The 12,683-nt window shown below is 35.5% G+C and overlaps 1 protein-coding gene across 15 annotated transcripts in view; it reads left to right on the top strand.

The window, feature by feature from the left end:
- The window catches only part of CAMK2D (calcium/calmodulin dependent protein kinase II delta), a 137,287-nt gene that overhangs the window by 87,479 nt on the left and 37,125 nt on the right, over positions 1-12,683 (top strand). For all 15 annotated transcript variants that reach the window (XM_026698173.2, XM_087935994.1, XM_087935992.1 and 12 more), the window contains exons 10-13: positions 1,570-1,692; positions 2,704-2,787; positions 3,537-3,579; positions 12,551-12,588. In XM_026698173.2, coding sequence (XP_026553958.1) covers positions 1,570-1,692; positions 2,704-2,787; positions 3,537-3,579; positions 12,551-12,588 — 288 coding nt within the window. The remainder of the gene's footprint in view (positions 1-1,569; positions 1,693-2,703; positions 2,788-3,536; positions 3,580-12,550; positions 12,589-12,683) is intronic.

Below are 12,683 nucleotides of genomic sequence, written 5' to 3'. Positions count from 1 at the left end.
TCCAAATCTACAAATGTCTCTTCTGCAGCGTGATTATCCTTCTTGCTATTTCAGAGGAGTCCATTATACAAATTGCTTTTCATAAAATAATAGCCTGCTTTCAGAAGGATTGGCAGTCTTACAGGCTTCAGCCATGCTGAAATGTACGTGAAGGCTTTCCATAATCAACAGACAAGAATCAGTTGCATGCAGTGGTCAATTCAAGAGTAGATTATCTTTCCCAATTATTTGGAAGGTTATCTGAACCTATTACAGCTATTCCTTTTCTTCATGCCTCATACAATTGAGTTTTCTTTTATCCAGTCTACTCTTGACTCAGGTTTTCTGTGTCTCAGTTCAATACTAATTAACTTGTTTGTTTTCATTAGTGCTGTGCTTTAACATTCACTTTATTTTCAATTGCTCAATTTGTGAGAATGGGAAGAATTTGAAGTGAAGTGAATGGAGGAAATAGCTGTACAAATGCTTCTGTAAGTTCATGGGAAGAGAGGGAAGATTGCCATATTTGAGAGAGGGAGAAAAGTCTCATCATCCGCTAGCCCACGTTAAGACAACCTCAAGGTCTCTACAAAATGATTTATTTCCTAGAAAAGAAGCAAAACAATCCTTGCTTTGTTTTCAAGGAGTAAAGATCCCCACAAAAGCTGCAGCTCTAGTTCAGCGTGACATAGTTAATAGTTAGTTAATACTTTATTGTCATTGTACCTATATACCTATATACACATCTAACAAAATTCACATAACACCCTGACCAGACCCAACACACACATACACATAACAATCCCCAAACTCACCCACACCCACCAAATATCCCACCCCCTAAAAACACACAAGAATCCACACAACAGACCAAATAATACTGTCTAACAGCTCACTGATGATGGTCGTTAAGTTCATTGTTAAGTGCAATTATAGCTCTGGGATAAAAACTGTTCAGAAAACGTGTGGTCCAAGTTTTAATTGTTCTGTATCTTCTGCCAGAAGGCAATAGTTCACAAAGATTGTAAGCAGGATGGGAAAAGTCTCTAAGAATGTTGTGCAACTTCCTCAAACAGCGAGATGCAAAGTTGTTGTCCAGGGCTGATAGCTGGAGCCCAATGATATTTTGGGCAGTTTAAATGATTCTCTGTAGAGCTTTTTTGTCCACTACAGAACTGCTCTCATACCATACAAGAATGCCTTATGTCAGGACACTCTCAATGGTGCTGCAGTAGTAGGACAGAAGTAGATGCTGAGATAGATTTATCTTCCTGAGCATTCTCAGGAAGCACAGCCTCTATTGTGCCTTCTTCACAAGCATGTTAGCATTCATAGTCCATGAGAGGTAAGTGCCCAGAAATGTAAAACTACCAATCCTCTCCACCACCTCGCCATTTATGTACAATGGTAAATGGACATGATATTTATTCTATCTTTTATTTTCTTAAAATATGGCAACGTGGCTAGAAGACATATTTATTTACTTGACGTTAATCAAAACCTTCTCATGGTAATTCACAAATTAAAAGAGTTCACGTCTATCTGGGCTGCTGTATCGGTTCGATTTTACATGAATACGTGTTTTTCAAGTTTCCTTCACCAGAATGGGATACGGTGACCCCAGAAGCAAAAGATCTTATCAACAAAATGCTTACAATCAATCCTGCCAAACGCATCAATGCATCAGAAGCCCTCAAACACCCATGGATCTGCGTAAGCAGTATTTATTAATTAAGTTTTGCCCAGAAGTCATGTGGTTGGGGTCAAAATACAAGGTTAGGTATTTGGTTATTCATCCACATCCACTATCAACTCATAAAATATATATATTTTTTATTTAATTGGGGTAACTGCTGGAATCCTGACATCCGCATTCTCTTAATCCATTTTACTATTTTGCAGCCTATTGAATTCCTTCTATAAAATCTTAACTTCAGTATTGTAGCTTACCCTCAGAGATATAGAATTTATACCACAGTGGTAGAAGTTATTGGACAATCATTTGTCTGAAATGGTTTAGGATTTTCTGCTTGAGCAGGGAGTTGGACTAGAAGACCTCCGAGGTACCTTCCAACTCTGTTATTCTATTAATGGTATTCTCCTCTGTTCTCTAGAGAATTGGTGTTTTGCAGTACCAATATATGAGTTTTCTATTAAAGGGCCATGTAAGATAACAGCTATAGGTAATCCACATTTAGCAACTGCCTCATTTAGTGCCCATTCATAATTACAACAGTGATAAAGAAGTATAGTTTTGATCAACTCATATTTACAACCTTCACATATCTGTAAAGCAAAGGAAAGCTAAAGTAAGGTCCTAAGTATTGTTGCATTTTTATTTAGTGACTGCTTCACTTAATGACCAAGTTGCCAGGTCCAATTGTGGTTACTAAATGAGGACTACTTGTACTTTTAATTAAGCGACTAAATCAACCCTACAAAGCAGAAGGTAGAAAAGCAGGATCTGAATAATGAATTGGAATTGATAATTAAAGAGAAAAAGAGTGCAGAGATCAAAAAGTCCCTATTGGTAATCTAATATTTAGCGGCAACACAAATTAAATTGAACTTAAATGTTGGGGGAAGGAGCATTGTTATTCTGACTGGGAACTCTAGAATTGTCACTGACTTCTGGATGCATCTGTGCCAAAAAAGAGTTATATTAAATAACAGCGTAGATAAAACTACATGCATTGAAACATATACTCTGTTCTTGTCTTTCAGCAACGCTCTACTGTTGCTTCTATGATGCACAGACAGGAGACTGTAGATTGTTTGAAGAAGTTCAATGCAAGAAGAAAACTCAAGGTAAGACGGCAATTTGTATAGATTGTTTTATTTCCTTTATTTATTGTTCATAGCATTTCCAAAAATATATTCTAACAAATCCATAGTAGTTAATTTTATATGCAGAACTATTCAGTTTACACATATGATGGCTTTTATTCTTCTTCTTTGTGCAGATTTTGTATTACCTTGTTGCAGAATTTGATGCTAGTACTCCTTTGTTTTAATATTCAGACTAATAAAATAAAACCAGTTTCTCAATTTGTATCTGCAAATTCTTGTTCACTGTGTCTGGAAGTACAGCATTTTCCAATACTGAAAATAATGTAGCAGATCTGAAATTACACCTATTTTGAGCCCTAGAGAGATTTCTCTTTTAATGTTCCTTTTCCTCTCTTTTCTCTGTGGGGCTGTATGTATGTGTATATATGTGTACTTTGGAAACGTGGGAGGAAATTTGCATTTATGTGTGAAATTGAAATAAATGTAAGCATACCTCTCTTTTTAATATGACATTGTAGTGCTTCCCCCCACACACAAAAAAAATACCAAGCATTGTCAGTTTATGTTTTTAATAGGGAATATAACTGACACGTACTTTTACTATATTTGAAAGCAAAACTTCAACAAATATAAGAAGAAAAGTATACACTTTATATTTATGTTTATAAATACCATATATTAAGATGAGTAGATTTAGTATTGTATTTTGATATTAAAAATCATACAGTTTTATCTTCTAAAATATTGGCATTATGTTGGATTTTCAGGGAGCCATTTTAACAACAATGTTGGCTACAAGAAATTTCTCAGGTATGTGCACTTCTATGCCTCTGTATTGCTAACTGTTGCTATGCACTCATGGAATGTATTTTTAAAAAGTCTTCAATTTGTTGACATACTATTCTGTTTGTTTTTACCAAATATATTTATTTTGACTTATGCATTGTCTGATTATAAGTGGAATGGGGTGAAATAACCACCTTTTGTTATTTCATCTTTTCTGCAATATTTTTTCTAACTTCTTTTGATATTATACCTGAACATCCTACAAGATTTGAAAGCATTTGTTAAAATACACAAACATGAGATTCAAAATGCTTCCTTTCCCACATTTTGTTATATATTTATATTGGAAAAGGATTCTACAATAAATTTCTGACAGACTTTATTAAAACATTTATTTGAATTGTTGGGTTATATTTTCCTTTTAAATGTGTCTGGAGGAATAGTTGGGTACATGATATGAATGATTTTCCTTCAGCATTCAAACAGTTCTCTTCCTGTATTAGATTACATCCTTGCCATATGCAGTATGCGATGAAAAACATCTTGTTCAAAATGTATGGTAGTTGTCTGCTAGATTCCTATGCTGGGTATATCAAATTTCTTCCATAATCTCTTCATCATGCCAAATATATAATTTGAGCAGAAAGCCCCTCGTCGAAACCTTAAAATGCTTCTGATATTTAAGTTTACTTACATTGTTCTAGATAAGACCTTTCCAGCGACCATAAGAACTGACACTAGATTAGCAAAGATTATAATAAGTAATTTTATTATTACAGTGGGTCACACAGTCAGCCAGATTGGAGTTGACATTTTTTTCCCTCAAGTACCTGATATAGGCAGGTATCATTGTTTTATGATTTATTATAAATTTATAATTGAAGATACTGTCCCAGAATAAAAGCTGTTCCAAATATCTGGTTGCCTTTTGCAATTGATTTATGGCAATTTTGTCAATGTGAATGATGTTCAAATGGTGCTGCGGATTGTTTGGAATTACATCCAGGGTCCTATTACTGTTGGTACTGTCTTTGCTTTCTTTTGCCATAGTCTTTCTAACTTCTCTTTGTTATTTTGTATTATGGTTAGTCTCACAGTTAACCAGAAAAACTGGATTTGGCATTTTTGTTCTTCCCAAGGATTTGTATTATTATTTTTTATGGTTTGATGCATAGTCAGCCAGATGTTCAGAATGGATTTGGCATTTTTGTTCACCTATTTCCAAGGACTTAGGATTGGCAGATGTTTTTGTCTGATGGTGTTACAGACAACAGTGTGAAATCCTAGTTGACAGTTCTTTACCTGGTGTTGGCCTTCATATGCATTGAGTTCATCTCAAGACCATAGATGTATCAGTGTAGTATATGTGTAGACTCAAGCAAGTAGTCAATTTGTAATTGACAGTTGAAAATTTTGTCAATGCATAGATTTTCTAAGTTCCATCCGTGATTGTTTGGTATGTTGCCTAGACTGCCAATAAGATCTGGGCTCACCTGTTTATTGTATGCTATAATCTTTCAACTTTGATTTTCAGATCTTGATATTTTTGTGATCTTCTCCAATTCTTTGTCTGCTATTCCACTATTCCCTGGTATTGCCATATCAGTTAGTCACACTTCGTTCTTTTCAATTACAGTTAAACCTGGTTTGTGATGAACCAAGTTTTATCAGTTTATATTCAGAAATATCACAGTATTTTAACCTGCTCATTTTCAAATATTTTTTCAGCATCAATTACTGGCATGTGATAATTTTTACAGATGTTCCAATGAATCATTTTGGCAACCATATTATATATTGTTTGTAAACAATTAGTGCAATCTTCTTCCACAAGCTGAGTATAAGATCCACTATTTTTCTGCCTCTTTGCACAATCTGCACGTTTAATCATTTGACAATTTTTCAGTTCTGGCTTTGATTATATTAGTTTAAATAGCTTGCTCTTGAGCAGCCAAAATTAAGCCTCCAGATTCTTTTTTTAATGTTCCAGTTGTAAGCCATTGCCAAGTTTTATCTTTATCCACCATTCCCTTGATCTTTTGTAGAAATTGACCTTGTAATACTTTTACTTTCCAGCATTCTTTTCCTGTTTTATTGCATTGTTTCAATATTCATGTTTTGTTTCCTGCACATTCAGTAAGTTCCAATTTTTAACTGGCATCAATGCTTGTTTTTGGCTGTCTTACATGTAATCAGCCAAAGTTTGCTTTTCTTCTTTGACTGATTGTTTAACTTTAAGTAAATATCTACCTCCATTTCTGTGGGGCAGGTATAATCTAACAATATCAATATGGGATGTTGTGCATAGTGAATAGTCAATAGCTTTCTTGTTTTTCATTTCAAACTACTTGATTCAGTTTGTGTCTAGTTAACATTGCTAGGGGTGTTTTGTATCATAGGTGTAGCCCAAGTATTATGGCTTTGATAGTGTTTCCACCCTTTAATTTTGTCTTTAGCATTTTTCTCAATCTAGATCAGGGCTGTCAAACTTGTGGCCCGCAGGGGTATATGCTTCACACGCTAGCCACGCCCACGCCTGGTTTAGCAAGGGGGGAACATTGTGATATGTCACATGACGATACTGTGATGATGCGAGTTTGATACCCCTGCTTTAGATGTATTATTTGCTATAATATTTACAGACCCCCTCACATCCTGGACATAAACTGTTTCAACTCTTTCGCTCAAAATGATGCTATAGAGTACTGCACACCAGAACAACTAGACACAAGAACAGGTTTTTTTCCTGAAAGCCATCACACTGCTAAACAAATAATTCCCTCAACACTGTTCAACTATTACAAAGTGTGCACTACTATTACTGTTAATCTTCTCATCACTACTTATTGCCCCTCCCTTCCCACTTGTGACTGTATGACTGTAACTTTGTCGCTTATATCCTTATGATCTATACTGACTATTTCCTAGTATGATTTGATTGCTTATTGTACCCTGTGACTATCACTAATCACATTTTTTAACTTTTCCACATTAATTATTATAGTCACACACTCCAATGGATTCTGGGTATCTTACGAAATATGAATATATTTATCTATTTCTGTCTATTTAAACGATACATATTCAAGGGGATGGATTGGTATTCTATAATAAGTTTATAAAATAAATACAATTGTAATTTTAAAAGCCAGCTTTCAAGATGTAAGATGTACAATAGAAATATGAAAAAGTCATTATTTTCAAAATCTATTATTTGCTTAGAAGTCTTTTTCACTCCTCTTGTTTCACCCTTTGTTAATCGGGATTTTGAAAAATGTGGAATTTAGCATATATTGTTTTCTGTGTTCCTTTATATTTTAAATCCATATTTGTACATTACTAAATGCATACTTTTAAAAAAACCTGGTGGAAATTATTTTGTACTTTGATAGAAGCTACATAAAAAATACACAAATTAAAATTGAAAATTTAGAATGACCCAGTGATAATTGATCCATGTAGAATGCCAAAAGCACATACAAGCATATACAATATAATGAGTTTATGTGTTATTTGGAACACCAGGATCATGATCAAATTTATTTCTTTGCATTCACTTTTTCTAGCATTCCACTGATGGCAGAGAGATGTACATCTCTTATGAGTAAAAGCTTGCTATCTAGTTTTTTTTTTTTTCAAATTTGGTGATGCTACTCCATTGTTCAATAATCTAATAAATCCAAGAAAAGGTTTAATACAGAACAGCTTCCAGTGTCTCAGAGCATTTGGAGGGAGGATTAGCCCTTCTTATCCAGAGGATCCTCACAATTATAATCTATGAATTTCTTCTATTCAGAGAAGTTACACAAGCAAGAAAAATTAAAAATGTACAAATCTCCTAACTTTTAATAATTAAATATATTCCTTAATAATGGAAACCAAGCAATTTTTCATGCAAAATTTATCCTCTGCTGTTCAGGAATGGTATAGCTTTCCAAGAAAGGGAAGGATGAGCAGAACTGAATGTTCTTCAAGTTCTATTGTTGCTTAAAATTTAATTTCGCAGAAGGAATTTAAACTTGCCATTCAGGTGGCCTGTTTTGATAGCCAAAGGATTTGGCTCTTTACTGTTTTCTTAATCAAGACTACTGTAGATCAATTCCTGGTGTGGAACTAGTTTACCCCCTGTGGTGCACCTTGGAGAGTGTGTGAGTGTGAATCAAATTGATTAGCAGTCTTAGGGCAGGATACTACTACTCTGTATTAGCATTATAGTCTCCTGGCTAATGTAACACTGCCATACGCTAAATAAATAATAACTGTAGTTCAAGTATTCCATACAATCTGTGTGTTGTTTGTTAATATCTGTGTTGAGGTAATTCCTTGTTAGGAGAATGAGCGCATACAGGGAGACTTAGTGAGAGTAGGGAAGAATAACACACACACAGCACACAGATACACTGTACAGTAAATGTAGGTTTTTATTTCCAATAAACGTTTAAGCAAATTCCAAGATAAGCAGTCCAAGTCATTCACAGGTAAGGCAGTCAGTGTTCAGTTCAGGGATAATCCAAATATCTAAGTCCAGTATCAAAAAACAGTTCAGTAACAGACTTACATCAACGATCAGTAACAATCATTAGGAGGAACGGCAACACTCTCCAACAGAAAGGAACAGAAATTCACTGAGACTTCCTGAGACTAAACAACCCAGATTTCTGGCTCCATCTTATGGCCATTTGTGGAATCACACCCAATTACAGTTTTAGTATTCTCTTAAAGACATAGTATTAAAATGTCTATTCTAGTTTATATATTTCCAACCCAAATAACTGTTAGGTTACTTACATTCCTTACATTCTCCCCTTTGGGTAGGACAATATATACAACCTTACATTCTAAGTCCATAATCCTTGCAGGAAGCCTTATGCTTTATAGAGCCTTGGGCCTTCGTAAAATGATCTGCTATATTGTTTTCTGACATACAGTATTCTAGCTTAATCATCTTACTTTGCACACATTGTCTCACATTTAAATATCTTAAATCTGTGTGTTTCGTTCTTGTTTTAACAGCAATATTTGAAGCCATCTGTATTGCTGATTGATTATCTTCGTAAATAACAATAGAATCTGTTACATCAATTCCCATATCAATTAGTAGTTGCTTATACAAAACTAAATCTGTACATAATAAAGATAAGCATGAGAATTCAGCCTCCATTGTTGACAAACTTAGATGTTTCTGTCTAATAGATCTCCATCCAATCAACACTTTTCCCAATAATATTACAGTACCCGATGTAGATTTTTGTGTATTTATGTCTGTAGCAAAACTTGCATCAGCATATGCAGTTAAACTCAGTTCATCTTTTGGCTCCAAATACAATGCATAATGCATTGTTTCAGATATCTCAACACACATTTAGCAGCTTGCCAGTGCCTTTCAGTCGGCTCAGTGTTAAATCTTGCTAATTGGTTAACACAGTATGCTATATCTGGCCTTGACCAATTACTGAGATAAGATAAACTACCAATCAAGGACTGATAAATGTTCTTGTCAAAAATAGAACTTTGAACATCACTGTGGCTAAACTCCTGCCTCATTGGTGTTTTAGCTAGTTTACAAAGTTCCATTTTAAAACTTTTTAGTAATTGGTTAATTTCTGAACAATTATATTTCAGTAAAGAAATATAATTAGCATTTCTACAAATACAATAGAGAAGGGGGAGCTTGCTTCAATTTCAATGCAGTTTGTCCCATAAATTAGACTTTGCAATAGAGAAAGCGAAATTAAACAATGCTAATAAGTACATTTGTGCTGGAATGTGCAATAGGCATTCAATTGTTGCTGTGCAGACTTTTGTACTCCTATGAAATTACCACTTATAAAAGCAGCATAATCCTTTTGCCACAGAAGGAAGATTTTGGAGAGTGCAAAGTCAGTGTTCAAATAGGTTATGCAGATACAATCTTACATGTTTTTCTTCAGCCATCACAAAAACAGAATTCCTATCCATATCTTCTGTTTAGAAGATAATAGTGCCACAGATAATGCTTCGCTCTCATTAAGATAATTGCATTTCTGTTTGGTAGTACTATATGATATAATTTAGAAACCCATTTGCTCAAAGTGGTTTGTTAAATATCTAGTTCCAAATGCATTTATAATTTGAAAAGTTACTTATTTTATATGACAAGTAAAATTATTGCTATACAAACTTCATTTATATAGAAATAATGATATCTAAAGTGTAACTTCTAACAATATTTTAGTTATCTTTTAAATATTAATTTTCCATATATCTGCTAATGTTATTCTCATATAATTTCAACAAAACTACAAGTGAAGGTGACAAGGAAGAATAAGGCATATCTGGTCAAGTTCCCTAAATCTGATTTTCTCTTGGAAAAAACAAAACAAATAGCTAGGTCATTTACAAAAGCTTATCAAATACATTCATTACTCTTAAGCGTACAAGGTTTAGGTTTTTTTTTTAAAAAAATCCAAGGACATGCCACAGGATCATAGGGGGTTAACATAGAACATTTGATCTTTTTTTATTCTTTCTGCCTTGTCCCTTTTAAAAATTTAGTTTTATACTTCTTCCCATCTTTGTTTTTGTCTCTGCTGCTGAGAATTTGTAAATCACAAGATCCAGAACTTAGAATCTTCCCCAAACCATTAGGTAGGAGTGAGGAGGAAAGGAAATGAGCTTGTGAAAAATCTCAATTTGATCAATCCCCTTTATTTTCTTTTGATCCAAGTCGGAAGGGCTGGCCTCCATCAATTTTCTTGAGTTTCACATGGGATAATTTAAAGCAAAACTATGAGAGAGAATAAATGCTTTCTACCTCAGTTCTTCACTTACACAACTTCAGGAATTTCTTTGTTATCTATGAGTAGGTTTGTTCTATCAGTCACTTATAAGCAATGTGGACATACACTGCTCAAAAAAATAAAGGGAACACTTTAAACAATACAATGTAACTCCAAGTCAATCACACTTCTGTGAAATCAAACTGTCCACTTAGGTAGCAACACTGATTGACAATCAATTTCACATGCTGTTGTGCAAATGGAATAGACAACAGGTGGAAAGCATAGGCAGGTAGCAAGACATCCCCAAAAAAGGAGTAGTTCTGCAGGTGGTGACCACAGACCACTTGTCAGTTCCTATGCTTCCTGGCTGTTGGTTTGGTCACTTTTGAACACTGGCAGTGCTTTCACTCTAGTGGTAGCATGAGTCGGAGTCTATAACCCACACAAGTGGCTCAGGTAATGCAGCTCATCCAGGATGGGACATCAATGCGAGCTGTGGCAAGAAGGTTTGCTGTGTCTGTCAGTGTAGTGTCCAGAGCATGGAGGTATTACCAGGAGACAGGCCAGTACACCAGGAGACGTGGAGGAGGCTGTAGGAGGGCAACAACCCAGCATCAGGACCTCTACCTCCGCTTTTGTACAGGGAGAGACAGGAGGAGCACTGCCAGAGCCCTACAAAATGACCTCCAGCGGGCCACAAATGTGTATGTGGCTGCTCAAACAATCGGAAACAGACTCCATGAGGGTGGTATGAGGGCCCGACGTCCACAGGTGGGGGTTGTGCTTACAGCCCAACACCGTGCAGGACATTTGGCATTTGCCAGAGAACACCAAGATTGGCACATTCACCACTGGTGCCCTGTGCTCTTCACAAATAAAACCAGGTTCACACTGAGCACATGTGACAGACGTGACAGGGTCTAGAGACACAGTGGAGAACATTCTGCTGCCTGCAACATCTTCCAGCATGACCGGTTTGGCAGTGGGTCAGTAATGGTGTGGGGTAGCATTTCTTTAGGGGGCTGCACAGCCTTCCATATGCTTGCCAGATATAGCCTGACTGCCATTAGGTACCGAGATGAGATCCTCAGACCCTTTGTGAGACCATATGCTGGTGCGGTTGGCCCTGGGTTCCTCCTAATGCAAGACATTGCTAGACCTCATGTGGCTGGAGTGTGTCAGCAGTTCCTGCAAGACAAAGGCATTGATGCTATGGACTGGCCTGCCCGTTCCCCAGACCTGAATCCAATTGACCACATCTGGGACATCATGTCTCACTCCATCCACCAACGTCACGTTGCACCACAGACTGTCCAGGAGTTGGGGGATGTTTTAGTTCAGGTGTGGGAGGAGATTCCTCAGGAAGACCATCCGTCACCTCATCAGGAGCATGCCATGCATTGTAAGGAGGTCATACAGGCATGTGGAAGCCACACACACTACTGAGCCTCATTTTGACTTGTTTTAAGGACATTACATCAAAGTTTGATCAGCCTGTAGTGTTTTTTTCCACTTTAAGTTTGAGTGTAACTCCAAATCCAGACCTCCATGGGTTACTAAATTTGATTTCCATTGATAATTTTTGTGTGATTTTGTTGTCAGCACATTCAACTATGTAATGAACGAAGTATTTAACAAGAATATTTCATTCATTCAGATCTAGGATGTCTTATTTTTGTGTTCCCTTTTTTTTTTGAGCAGTGTATTATATCATATACAGTATAGTACCTTATAATGTGATTATAGCTTAATCGTTTTAGTTAGAAGGTAGAATTTACAGTAAGAAAAGTTTTTATATCAACAATGTAAGGTCATATAAAATTTTGACCTATAATTTTCTCCACCTTTGTCTGTTTTTCCTTTTTGTGTACTTTACATATCAAAGATGCTTACAGTTCTGAGTAAGAGCTGGATATTACATTATATTTGCTTTCTTTTACCAGAAACCCAAGGGGATTATGCTAGATGCTTGATAAAATCTAATTTAAAATGATCATGTTACCCGGTAGAAACTGAATCCACCCTCCATATTTTCCAAAAAGTTTTGGATGACTCATAATTGTTGTTTGTTTAAGGAAGATATCACATTCTTATGAAAATGTTTACTAAGAGATGGTAGAACAATAAAGTGACAAATAATGATAAATGGAATTCAGTAAGAGGAAGAAACATATTTTCATAGTTTTCTTCTTAAATTAGTCAACTAACAGTATTTATTTCCTTTTAATTTATAGCAGCCAAGAGTTTATTGAAGAAACCTGATGGAGTAAAGGTAAGTTACAAATATAAAGGGCAGCTAATGATAGCATCACTAATTTTTCACTATCAAATCACCTTCTAAATTCCATGCCTTTGGGCATTGATATA

This window comes from Pseudonaja textilis, chromosome 6 (genome assembly GCF_049901715.1).
Source record: "Pseudonaja textilis isolate UNSWEBS1 chromosome 6, rPseTex1.2, whole genome shotgun sequence".
Classification (NCBI taxonomy): domain Eukaryota; kingdom Metazoa; phylum Chordata; class Lepidosauria; order Squamata; family Elapidae; genus Pseudonaja; species Pseudonaja textilis.
Note: the sequence above shows the minus strand (reverse complement) of the source record. Positions and strands in the feature narration are given on the sequence as shown.